Source organism: Marmota marmota, unplaced genomic scaffold (assembly GCF_001458135.2).
Source record: "Marmota marmota marmota unplaced genomic scaffold, marMar, whole genome shotgun sequence".
NCBI classification, from domain to species: Eukaryota; Metazoa; Chordata; class Mammalia; order Rodentia; family Sciuridae; genus Marmota; species Marmota marmota.
This window is the reverse complement of record NW_026000153.1, coordinates 29,656,303-29,670,373: the sequence shown is the minus strand read 5'-3', so window position 1 is coordinate 29,670,373 and position 14,071 is coordinate 29,656,303. Positions and strand designations below refer to the sequence as shown.

The following is a 14,071-nucleotide window of genomic DNA, read 5'->3' as shown; positions in this document are numbered from 1 at the left end:
ATATCATAATCGAAAGGAGGTAATATGTGTTCCAATGTCTCCTATTCTCAGGAAGATTTTAGCTGCTGTAAGAATTTAGGTTGCAAATGGAAGAGGTGACAATTTGCCAAGTCTAGTGAACCAGGAGACCCATCTAAAACAAGTGACAATTTCTACCATTGCCACCAGGAGTGACAGAAATTAATGCAATGCCGGAGCCCACTCCCTGGAGTCATGAAAGATGTTAAGGCCAAGCACTACATGGATGGTGTGTGTGATATGTTGTGAACACAAAGACAGAGGGAAGGAAACAGAGAAACAAAAAGAAGAAAAAGCAAAAGCAAAAGAAATGTGTTACAAGCAGCTCTGTCTGTACAGTGAGATGAAGTTACCGTTACTTTTCACCCTACACATCAACATCTTCCAATTTTGATTATAACTTGTAATAGGTTTATAAAAGAAATATATTTAAAATAAAAATGATCTTTCAGGTAACAGGGAAACATTTGCCAGCCAATGAATTCAAGGTCTGTTTATAATTGTATTATTAACCCTCTGTGACAAAAATTAGATGCATTCCCACTATATGAAATGTGTATAGTAGAAAAGCAAAAAAGAAGAAATAAGAATCATTAAGAGGCAATCAATAAGGACATTTAAATATGTATCTATATAAGAATCAATATCACACTATGCATTGCTTTGTTATCTTAAAAAACACTAATAAATGTCATGACAACTTTTTCATGCCTTTAAATATCCTTCTACCTAGCATGATTTTGGAAGCATGGCTGAATCATAACTTATCCAATCAATCTCTTATTTTTGATATATAGTTTGTTTCCAAGATTTATTATAAATAAGGTTTCAAGAAATATTCCTGTATAAAATACTTTTCTACATCTCTTATGATTTTCACTCCCCTAATTATTTCCTCTCTTATTCTCAGCCATGATAGCCAACCGTCATGGATATGAAGGCTTTAAATAAGCTTTGGAAATATACTGCCAAAATTCTCTCCCTGTCTTATTAATTTATATGTCTAGAGAAGAATATAAGAATTTCTGTGCCCCTGTACCCTGATTGACCCATGCATATAAAATTGAAAGAAATTCAAATATTTAGCAAAAGCAAAAATTATACTTCCTTATTTTTTTTGACCTTTTTACTATTGTAAGAAATAAAATTTTACCTGATTTCTTGGCCACCTATTTTGTAAAAGTGTGTGTACATGTGTGTATATGTGTGGGGGCATGCTCATGCACCTGCTCAAGTCCTTAGCCCATTTTGGTGGTGGTGGGTCATCCTGTCAGGATTTCCTTCGTGGCAATCAGATGTCATATAATATTTTCATTACATGTTTTTACATGAAAATTTTCTTTTATGTTATCTAACTTTGGATTTTCTTGAAAGTGTTATTATAAATATTAATATTTATGTTTCCTTCTACCACTTACATCCATGTTCAATAATTTATTATATATATTTAATATATTTGGAATTTATCTTGAGGTATGGAATGGGTGATGAATTTATTTTCTTTCTTTTTTGTCTGAATTTATTTTCCTTGCAAGATAATTATTCACTCTAACCTCAAATTCCCAACTTTATTAACAAAAGCACAAAGCTGGGGTACATAGTTTGACTTTTCTGAATTTCAGATGTTTTGCCCTTAAAATACTTGACTCATCTCACAGGATTTTTTTTTTGTAAAAATGAAGTGAGATAAGTTCTCAGGAGGAATGTGTGTATTGCAAAGCAATGGTTAAGGGAGGAGTCCACTTTCCACAAGGAGATTGGCAGTAGGTAATGAGGAAGCCATAGGTGTAAGGTGATTTTGTACTTTCCTGTATGACTAACCTAATATACCTAGTTTGTCTTAAAACAAAACAAAAACAAAAATCCTTTACAGCTCTATCAGTTCTATATTTCTCCCTAATCATTAAGTAATTTCATAACAATTTATTGAATCAATTTTTACTTGAAATGCCATTTCCTTATGGACTTTTGATTTAGTTAGGTTTATGTGATTATTGCTATATTTTGGATCTGAAATGATTTTCACAAACCCATATTTTAAAGGATTAATCCCCAGGTTGGTGCTTTTGGGAAACTGGAAAGTTTAAGAGGTGGGGCCTAGTGAGAAGTTTGGTCACTGGGGAAACTGGGGAAAATGTACTTGAAAGGAATATTGGGATTCTTGCCCCTTTTCTTTCTTTCTCTTTTGCTTCCTCTGCCATCTACTTCTGCCATGATGTGCTGCCTTCGCACAGGCCCAAAAGCTTTGAGACCAACTTACCATCGACTAAAACCTTCAAAATTCTGAGTTAAAAAACCCTTTCCTCTTTTAAGTTGATTATCTCAGGTATTTTATTATAGTAGTGGAAAGATAACACAGCGTTTCTTTAATCAACACCATATTGATTTATAGCTTACAGTGTCATCATATTTGACTCTAATTATTTCATGAACCTGTCCACCCATCATTTTTTTTTCCCAATGCTTCTTGATGGATCTTCCTTACAATCATGATGGCAGTGAGTACAGGTGTACCATTGCAGGCTGTCTGATCTTATTCATGGCAAATCCATAACCTTTGTTTGTAAGGTTTTTTTTGTTTGTTATAATTTTGAACAATTTGACCTCCCTATATTTCCTCATATAGCTGAGGAAATTCTAACTTTGGTCTCATGAATAGTACAAAAATTTGCATTCTAAAATAAAAACTTTCAGTTTATTGCAAACACAATGGGTGATATGTTGGGTATCTGGTAGAATGATACATTTATAAAATGGAAGAGCTCAATATCCATTTTCATAGTAGCATTGGTTAGGGAGTTAAAAGATAAATGTGATATTAGTATATGATGGAATATCATTTGGTCATATAAAGGAAGAAAATTTTGACACATGCTACAACATGGATGGCCCTTGAGGACATTATGCTAAGTGAAATAAGTCAGATACAAAAGGACAAATACTGTGCGATCCCACCTGTACCTAGAGTAGTCAACCTCATTAAGACAGAAATTAGATTGAGGGCTACCTAGGCTGGGGCATAGGGAGGAAGGGAAAACAGGAGTTATTGATTAATGGATACATAATTTCAGCTTTGCAAGATGAAAGGAGTTCTGCCAGTACACGGTGGTAATGGCGACATCACGACGTGGATGCATAATGTCATTGAAGTTTACATTTAAAAATGGTTAAGGTAATAAATTTTATATTATGAATATTCCATCACAACCAGTCAATCAATAAACACGAAGCAAATAGAAACAGAAAAGAACATCCAGCTGATGATTTTGAAGAGTTGTGTCAGCTACATTTTGAGACCAAAAATAAACATGCTTCTACTGAACAGCTGTAGGGAAACAGAGATGCAGGAAGTGGTCATCCCTTCTTATTTTAAAGGGTTGAAACACCAGGGGGGATCAGGAAGGGGATCAAACTCAGGGGAGCTTGGTAAGTGTAAGCATGTGTCTTTCAGAGTTTACCACATGGCCTTGGCAATGGGCAAGGGGTGTAGCCGTGACCTTAGGCCTGGTCTCCTGCCAGGCCCTCCCTCACAAAGCTGCTTTACTGATGAACAGGGCAGGGATGAGGTCAGAAGAATTCAGGGAAATATTTACAAACTTCCTCCCTGTGGGCTGTACTCAATTTTGCCTGTGGTTCCATGTGGGAGTGCCTACAGTCATAATCCAGAGGGCAGAAGTCAAGGGGGTCAAGAGGACTGGGGTACCACTGTAGGACTCAGTAGTAATTCGGTAGCACACAAGAGGTTGGTCAATCTCCATGAGGCAGGATGGGAGAAGCCTCAAGCCAGGACTAAAGGCTACCACTACAGTTCTTCCTGCAACCAGTAATTCTGTTCAAGGGCTCTTCAAGGGTTCAGGCTCTGCATGAGAAGGTGTGCTACCTGGCAACACGAAAAGTAGACTTTTACCTCTGTCTTATATAAAAGCTCTTCTGGTAGGCAGATAATGTGTTTATTACTTATTTTTGTTTTAGTATAATATGACTTAACAGTAAACATGCTGTCTCCCCAACTCCAGCATTGAACAGCTCTACCCACCATGGAAGCTGGAAGCCAAGAGAAAGATCTTGCAACACTTACAGCTGCCCAGGCGGTTCTGCAAGTCCATTGACATATTGCTCATAAAGTCGTTGTCGACGATATCGCGCCACTGGATGCTTTCCACGTTGCAGAGGACAGGGTTATTGCTGAACCGCACGGCACCATGCAGGATTTCTACATGAACAGAACTACAGTAAGCAAACTTTCCATCTCCTTTAAATTCACCTGATGCATGCACACATTTTTTTACAATTTATTTTCCATTAGAAAGATGCCAGTGTGCAAATGGTCAGTCCTATGGAAGCCGTGCTGGCGGCAGACAAAAACTCAGTTTATGATAGTGCTATGGAGGAGTTAGGATTTCTCCTGACCTGGGCTTTGAATAATAATTAGAAGTTTAGAAATATAGCAGGGAGGGAATGGTTAGTCAGTGAGCACAGAATGAATGATGACTGTTCAGTAATGGTTCTGGGATCTGATCAAGCTGGATGAGGACTGATTGGAGAGGTGAAGGAGCAGATAGGGCAGGAAGAGCCCGTGGCAGTCACAGGTATTATAGACTCAGGATGGCAGGATAGAGTGGCCAACCTTCACCTAACATGCTCCCAGGTGGCTCTGGAGGATATCATGAGGAAAGGGTGTGCGCCTGTTATGGAGTAAGAACTGTATGTATGAAAAAGCCACAGGTGGACACCAGAGACATGAGAGATGCACAAGACTATACTGTACAATTGTTTCAAGGAATTCATGAGAGGGCATGAAAAAGTTGGGGATGGAAAAAATTTCAAGCCTGGACAAAGAGAGAGTGCTGCATTGATAACATTTAAACATAAATATTTCTGAAAATGACTTTTGTGTACAAAACACTGAACAGGTGCTGTGGGGTCTGCAAAGATGAATTAGACCTGCTGGCTTCTTTTTGAGGACTGACACACCAATAAAACAGATTAATGGTTCTGTTTAATGGTCCTGTGCCCCCGGGAGACCATGATGATGAGGCTGGGTACTGTGCTAGTTGGTGTATAAATATTATCTTCATTAATCCTCACAATGGTCCAATGACTATCATTTAAATGTAGAGGAAAAAAAAAAATCTTAGTGCTCAGCATTCCGTGGGCAGGGAATGGATACAACATGTGCACAAAGTACCAATGCTGAAAAGAAAGGATTCTCCTGGGGAAGAACTCAGAGGCTGCTGGAAAGAATGAGATTTCCAGAATGTATTTACACACTTATTTTATAGGAATAAGGAAGAAAGGCTCTTGCAGAAAGAAGACTTGAAAGCAAAGGCACAGAAGGCCTCGGGTACAGAGTTTTCTCAACAGAGTTAAGAGTATAAAGCAATTGCAGGAGGAAACCTGGGAGATCAGGAAAGGCCAAACCGCAGAGCCTGATATGGAAGTCAGAGATGACCAGAGGGTCACCAAGTGCATCACGTGCCTCATGAGAGAGCCATGTACAGATGGATGAAACTGAGAGGCCAGATTTGAAAACACAAGATGGGGATGCCAAGGCTGCAGGGACACTCAGGACAAAAGACGAAGGGGCTGTGAGTGCAGAAAATGCAGAGTCTAAAACAGGGCCTTAGAGAAACCTATTGTCAGTGATAGGGAGAAATAAGGGGTAAGAAAGGTGAAGGGGACATCAGGTGCCACTGTCTTGTAGCTTCGAAAAGAAAGACAGTCAGGAGGCAGCCAGATATTTATTTTTACTTTTCACATTCATGAATGCTCATTCTGTGGCAGGCTCTAGGTTGACTGTTAATAATGCTATATTAAATAATCTGGATCTGTACAATCCAACCTTGGTTTCAAAGTAAGAATAATACCGAGGACTCACTAAAGCAGATGCTTTGCCTATAGTGAGTCACTTAATTTTCTCAACAGTCCTAACTATTGTGGTGAGTATGCAGCCCACATTTCTGAAGGTGAGGCACAGGGAGCTGAAAGAACGTGCTCCAGAGTCTCTGCTTAGTGAGTGATAGAGCCCGGGCTGGAACCCAGACAGTCTGGCTCCAGGAACCAGACTCACACCCGCTGGGGCCTTGTTTCAAGACACATGTGAGGCAAGACAGGCGTGAGGAGTGAGGCACACTGAATGTACCGAATCAGTCACTTCACAAAATGCAAGTAAAACACCACGAGTGCTAGAATAAACACAGAAACATGAGCGTGGGTGCTCCGAGCAGTAAAGCTGTGGGTGGGAATCTTTAAGGCAATTTATAGGATGGTAAATGAAGGAACCAAGGAGATGATTGCCTAGCTGTTTCCATTCTCGGCTTTGAATGCGTGGCTCACACTCCAGCTCTGCACACCTGCTAGGCTCCTGTCATTCCAAACAGGGCCTCCTCTGCTCCACACCCCTCTTCTTATCTTGCTCCTTTCCCTTTCAGCTCTATGTCCCCATCAGAACCACACAGGAAGGATGAAATATGGGGACAGTGATTTGGGGCCATCCCTGGCTTCTCTGTTTACTAGCATGGGGCCTTGGGACAGTTAATTTACTGCCATTTCTGTATTTGTAAAACGACTGCATGTAACACCCACTTTGAAAGAGCGATGTGGGCAGTAAATGCAGTTACTGATTTAACATGCCTGCCATGCGGTAGGGCACAATTGTTGTCTATTTTTATCTCCACTTTTTTTTTTTTAAAGTCAATTTACCCTCACTTCTACCATCTCCGGTTTCCTCTCCCAGGAGCCTCCCAAGTATCCTTCTTACAAGAATTCAAACTTCTATCAAATCTTCATTCCTTGTCCTTAACTTATACCTGATTTTCCATATAACAGCACTACTTTTGAGACCGCATCAAATGTGGGTAGAGTTTTTAATGTACACTAATACCTCCTTATCAGCAATTTTGCTTTACATAAGTTTCAAATCCCATTGCAAACTAGGTAACAAACTTATTGCTTATTCAATAAGATACTTGAGAGAGAGAGAGAGAGAGAACAAGATTATATTCATGTAACTTTATTATAGTGTTCTGTTATTATTCATTAATGGTGTTAATCTCTTATTATGCCCAATTTATAAATTAAACTGCCAGAGGTATGTATATATAGGACAAAAACAGTATAAATAGGCATTTTGGTGCTACAGAGATGATGGGCATTTACTGGAGGTTTGGAATATATCCCCCCACCCCCCCTGAGTATGAGGGAGAATTACTGTATGTCCTTATATACCTGAGATCTAGTTCAGAAGGCTGGCAGTTTATTTCTTCCCCACATGCATGAACTCTCTATTCCAGTGCAGGAATAAAAAAAGATTCTTTTACCCAGAATATTTGCCATTTCTTCCTAACCCTCCGGATATTTTTCCACATCCATGGAAGAATGGGTAACTGGCTGAAATCTTCCCTTTCTATTACATTATCTACCTTCTCCTTAGTAACTTCCACTAAGATTCTGGATCCTGTAAACAGTTGGCATGCAATACATGTGTATTTCATGAATAAAAGGTGGAATTGAAAAATGTGACAGTTATTGAGTGCCAATCAGAATCACCTTCTGCATTTACACACACCCATGATCCCCCTGGCCTCTCACCCTGTAAGTTTCTCATGGGCAGCTCCCTTAGTCCAGTTTTATTTGCACCATAGTTAGACAGGACTGCTAAGGCATAAGTATTTTCATAGAGCACATTTCCTCTGATGATCTGCAGGTTTTCCAAAGGAATCCTCTCCACTGTGTTGAGGGCGATGAGTACATAACCAGCAACTTCCTGGATGGTCTAATGAGATAAAACAACAATATTTTATTTCTGTTTCAAAGAGTTCAAGAATTCAAGTTCTGAAATGGGTCCAGACGTTCCAGGGCACCTAACTGCACCATAATACACATGAGTGGTTGACAAATGTAAGATATATAAATGATTACAACTGAGCAAAGAAGTGACAGGATTTGAAATGATCCGATCCCTCCACTTTGGGTTTTGAAGCCTGTAATGAAGAGCAATGTGCATTAATTAGGAGTACTGCAACTTAACACTTCAGATGAAAATGAAAATTTAAAAAAACTACTTTGTATCTATCTCATAATTTCTTTCTTTCTTTTTTTTCTGTACCAGGGATTGAACTCAGATGCACTCAACCACTGGGTCACATCCCTGCCCCTTTTTGTGTTTTATTTAGAGACAGGGTCTCACTGAGTTGCTCAGCAGCCTTGCTTTTTCCTGCGGCTGTCTTTGAACTCTCAATCCTTCTGTCTCAGCCTTCCAAGCTGCTGGGATTACAGGTGTGTGCCACAGTGCCCAGCTCTCATATAATTTCTTACCAAAAAAAGTAAAAGAGGGAGGGAAGGAGAGCTCCAGAGGTGGGGTGGGGTGAGAAGGAAAGAGGAAGAAAGGAAGGAAAGAAGGCAGGTAGGCAGGCAGGCTGGCCAGCCAGAAGGTGGCGAGACAAATCCAATCAAAATTTAAGTACCATCAAACTCTAAGCTTACTGTAAAATATTTAGGAATTGTGAGAACTGGTTATAATCTCTTGGGAGCTTGAAATTGGCTATGGTAAGAATATTCATGCCAAGGATAAAGGCACGTACTATAAAGCCAGGATTTTTATACTTATTATTTTTTTTTTGGAGGGGGGTAACTAAGGATTAAACCCAGGCATGCTCAATCACTGAGCCACATCCCCAGCCCTTTTAAAAAATATTTTATTTAGAGACAGGGTCTTGCTGAGTTGCTTAGCACCTCACTAAGTTGCTGAGGCTGGCTTTGAACTTGCAATCCTCCTGCCTCAGCCTCCCGAGCCACTGGGATTACAGGTGAGCGCCTCCATACCCAGCTATTTTCATTATTTTTCAAAAGACCTGATATGCCAGCATACCATGACTGAAGCAATGGCTAGTGATTAATGTCAGAATCTGTGGTGACAGTGGAGTTCCAGGCTGTTTCTCTCCAATATTCTTTTTTAGCTATAACCTGATCCAAGACAGTAAAGGAGACTCTCACAAAAATCTCATCTATAGCTCCTTTGGACTTGGAACCACCACAATGAAAAGTAAACATGCTTCAAGCTAAATTCTGTCTAGCTGTTTTCTGCTAATATGAACTTCTATGATATTTGGGTAGGATAACAAATTCATCCAAACAAACCTTTAAGAAGGAAAGGTCATAATTCTTTTGCACGTAGGTAATTTCCAAGTTCCCCAGGACCACTTCACAGTTATTGAACATCCTCTGGAGGCTCAGAAAGTGATCTTCAAAAGTGCCCAACTGGGTGAGCTTGTTACTTGTGCCTTGGCAAACTGGAATAAAGGAAAAAAAAGATATGTCATAAAATTCTTTGAAGTAACAAAACTAATATAAATATTTACTAACTTTCTAAGCTTTAGTGATTTACAATATTAATTCTGATCAAAGGATACTTCAAGACCAATGTGATAAAAGATGTTAAAGCTTATGTAAGGTGTAATTCAATGTAAGAGGAAATGCATCTCTATACTGCATGGGATTTCATTATATTAAAATATGTAAAAAATGTTTAAAATTCAATGGGATTATATGAAACTTCTATGAAAGTCTTTAAGACAAGAAAATTCTATAAGAGTTCAGTAGTCAAAAAGAAAATTTCATAAGGAATTTAATAATTACAAGGTTGAGTTAATAATTATAAAATGAACATTTTAGTTTGCAAAAAGTTAGTATGCACATTGTGTGTGCAAAGAATGTGCACAAACATAACATACACTAGACAATATTTTCTGACCATCACACTATAGATCTAAAGTCAATCACAAGCACATAATTGAAAAACTCATCTGGGTGGAGATTAAAAATATTCCTCTATACAAATACAGCAAAGAAAAAAATCAAAGAAATAATTGAATAGTTATAAAATAACAAAAAAGAAGACACAACTTTTAAGAACACTTGGGGATAGACAAGCATGTTCCTCTGGCTTATACACTCTGTCATTCCACAGAGCACAAGCATATGCACAATTGCTTTGCATCAATGGCCAATACACAACCTGGGCACTTTTCACTCCTTAGTGTTTCAGGATATCAAATTTTAATCCAAGATAACATTTTAAATTAGAGGCCAAAGTTAGATTGTAGAAATGCACTTGGAAGCTTACATTTAAAAGCAAAGGAGAGGATTATAATAAAGTGATATTTACAAACCTAGCTCTCTGAAAGGCGTGTTTCGGCAAGCCTAACAAAACAAAGAGGCTTGGGGCTTTTGAAGCAGGGAGCTTGTTAATAAGGGACTATGTTTGAACCAAAATTATCATCAGTGAAGAAATATGGCCTCTGGCTTTGGACATTATAATCAGACCTGGCCAGGTCCTTCTTCATCTGTAAAGGCACTGACTGGACAACCAGGTGGCAGTCCACAGAGCAAGGCCAAAGTCAATACTGCACTGGTACTTTCTTCAGAAACTTTAAAAATATATACTTCTATTTTATAGGCTTCTTTGTTCCCTCCCTATGGGAATTATTCTAAGAGCATCATGTGTCTGCCTTTGCATGACGGAGCCACAGCCATGAGCACATGTTCAAACACCACATAATCAACCCAAGGCATTTATACAAACATTAGCTATGATGCAATCTTCACATCCTTTTTAACTCTGTGGGGATTTCCCTATTTTTCCCTTCTATGCTCTCATTCAAATTCAATAGTAGTGAAAACTTTCACAAAGGAACTCAGTCCCTATCTCCTATCTGCAAAGGCAGGATGATTGCATAGTTCTTTCAACCATAATTTTGGCTCAATCCAATGTCGCTCATCTGTTTTTACCCAGAAACCTGGGCTACTTTGACTGTAACCTCAACCTGGAATGATCATATAACTGTTCTACCCAAGCAGACAGGTGTTGAGAGACAGTTGATATACTGATTCAATAAAGACAAGTCGTTCTTGAATATTATCCCAGGGCTAATATACTCAAGTATCAAAAGTCATTAAAATGCTGTTTCTTCTACAGCTTTCTCTTCCTATATATCCAAAGAGGATGCCAGCATATGAGTGAAACCTAGGATGATGATCAGAATGAACTGCTCTAGGGGCTGAGGTGGAGCATATTTAGTATGCTTGAGGCCCTGGGTTTGATCCCCAGTGAGGGTACATGCGTGTACACACCCGCCCACCCATACACAAATATTGGTATAGGTTTCACACCTACACACATACATGCACACAGATTGGTACAGGTTTCCTAATTGAAACAAAGCATAATCTTGGCTCCATCTTTATACCAAATATAAAGCTATGAGAAATGTGAGACCACTGAAACAAATAAAATTATTAAAAAATAATAATCATGAACTAATTAGTCTGATTTTAGACAAAACTGCAAAGAGTAAGAGATTTTTAATTAGTCCAGGAGAAAGTCTGTTTTATTACTTCCTTATTGTGTGACCTTGAAACATTCCCCTGAGTTTTTTGAATTAGGCTGCCTCAAAACACCAAAATAATCCTGAACTGCCAATTGTTTTGAAGATTGAATGAATAGATAAGAGCTTTCAGCTTTCTTTTCTTAAAGTTCACAGTTGTATACTGTGTGCATGCATGTATATGCTACAACAAATCCCACCATTATGTATAGTTATAATACAACAATAAAATATGGGAAAAAAGTTTAAAACTACAGAATGTTCATTACTGAGAATGTGACACTAATATACTATAACATGCACCTGGACCGATGTTAGAGGACCTCGGTGCCCTAGTACACTGTCCTAAGTGTCTAAAGTGGGATGTTTGGATCTGCACATTGGCTTACTAAGTTGCTTTGCAGAATATTTATCAAATCAGAAAAAAAAAGAAAGCAAAAGGAACACATTGTACTTTAAGAATTTCTTAAAACATGCACTTAAAATTTAGTTTTTAAAGCAATTTATTCAGAGAACTTCAATATTACTTTAGGTCTATTCATTGAAAACCATACAATTTTATTTGTATATATCAAGTTTCATAAAATGCTAGTGGCTTTCTCCATCTCTTGCAAACCTGAAGACAAATTCTACTGAATCAAGAACAGGTCCTGTGACTCAGGTAGTCAAAGCCCCAAGCTTTTGGTCCTCAAATTTTATTATAAAGATTTATAAATACAAAGAAAAGCTGATAGAATTGTACTGTGAACATCCTTATGTATTATTATGGGGCAGACCACTCTCCTGGCCCACAAGCCTGGGCAAATCTGTTACTGATTAAGATGCAACTTTTAAACAACGTATATTTACTTTATCAAGTGTCTATCCATCTATCTGATTTTTTTTTGGATGCATTTTAAAGTCAGGTACAAATATCAGTGGATTTCACCTTGGTCCATCACTGACCACAGTTCAATGTCAGTTTACAGTTCTTGTTTTCAAGGGATCATCCACAAACTGTGAATAGATTAATCTGAAGTCTAGCATTTCATAAGTTTTAACAAATGTGTTCACTTGTGCACCCTAATCTCCTGTTATGATAGAGAACATCACAGACACCTTCATCCTCTTTCCCAGCCAGGCCTTGCTCCACACACCAGAGGCAATCCTGTGACTTGTTTTCACTCCACAGCAGTTTGCCTATTTTAGAACTTCATATGAATGGAATTGCACAGCATTGCCCTTTTGTGTAAGGGTTATTTCACAGCACAGTATTTTGGAGATTAATCCTTGCTTTGTTACACTTAGTTTTTGTGATAGGACCAGGCAACCATATAACAGGAAGTTATCTCAGCCCTGAGATATCTAGGGCTGACACAGATTCTGGTTATTCTTCAACTTTACCTTAACTAAAAATGAAAAGGAATCTGCCTTCTTTAAGTGTTACACCACTTGGTTTTATGAGGTAGGCTCTGTGCTCTCCTATACCATTATGGGGTAGACAGCTCTCCTGGCCCACGAGCCTGGGCAAATCTGTTACTGATTAAGATGCACCCTTAAAACAGGTTTCTCCAGTTGCCCAAACTCACTCAGACACTTTTGGAATTGCCTCAGTAGATTTATAATTGTTTTAATTTGCTGTTTTCTCAACTACATATTAATGGCTGCCAAAGTAGTGGTGCTCTTGCAAATTTCTTCCCTCCACCTCCCAAATTGCCTCTGCTTTTACCCTTGCTTCTATTTTCCACAGAGCATTCTGTTTTAAAACAGAAATCACATCACATGGTTCCTTGGTTTGAACCATATGAAAGTTTCTCTCAATTGTAGTTAGAGTCAGGATAAGCTTCTCCTCATGGTCACATGAGGCTTTGTCAGTTCTGTCTCCTCTCAATTGCTCTTCTTCTGGCTCCCTGGCCCATCTACATACCTCCATTTCTCAGTTCACATCCACCAAAGGCTATTCCATCTGCCATCTGCGTGGAGTGCTCTCACACTGCTACCCTGGATCTGTGCATTTTTGCTTCCTTTTTATCACAAGTTCCAATTCAATGGTCATGCCCCTGGAAAGGCCTGTTCTGAAACCATCATCAGCTTAACACACCACTGCACTGTGTCACATTATTCTACTTTCTTTCCTTCCTAGGACTTATCACTACTTAAAATTAGTATTGGTTTATGTATTTATTATCCATATCTCCCTACCATGTATCATGCATGCATCAAAACTATTCAAAGCCTGCATACCTATAATCCTAGCAGCTTGGGAGGCTGAGACAGGAGAACTGAAAATTCAAAGCCAGCCTCAGCAACTCAGTGAAACCCTGTCTCTAAATAAAATATAGAATAGGGATGGGGATGTGGCTCTGTGGTTGAGTGCCCCTGAGTTCAATCCCCAGTACCAAAAAAGAAAAAAAAAAGCATTTGAAAAAATGCATCTGCATCTGAACTGAACATGTGCACACCTTTTCTTATTATTTCTTATATAATACAGCATAACAGCTGTTTACATAGCATTCATGCTGTGTTTGGTATTATAGTCATCTAGAAATGACTTGAAATATAGAGAAGAATGTGTATAAGTTACATTCTATTTTATATAAGGTAATTATGCATCCAGGATTTGAGCATCCACAAAGTTCTGGTACTAACTCCCCAGGGAGACTGAGGGATTGAAAAAATTTATATATATA

General features: G+C 38.5%; 1 protein-coding gene across 2 annotated transcripts in view; it reads right to left on the bottom strand.

The window, feature by feature from the left end:
* Egfr (epidermal growth factor receptor) overlaps window positions 1-14,071 on the bottom strand; it is a 201,025-nt gene that overhangs the window by 66,916 nt on the left and 120,038 nt on the right. For both annotated transcript variants that reach the window (XM_048786642.1, XM_048786643.1), the window contains exons 2-4: window positions 9,157-9,308; window positions 7,609-7,792; window positions 4,097-4,231 (exon numbers count right to left, since the gene is read on the bottom strand). In XM_048786642.1, the coding sequence (XP_048642599.1) occupies window positions 4,097-4,231; window positions 7,609-7,792; window positions 9,157-9,308 (471 nt within the window). The remainder of the gene's footprint in view (window positions 1-4,096; window positions 4,232-7,608; window positions 7,793-9,156; window positions 9,309-14,071) is intronic.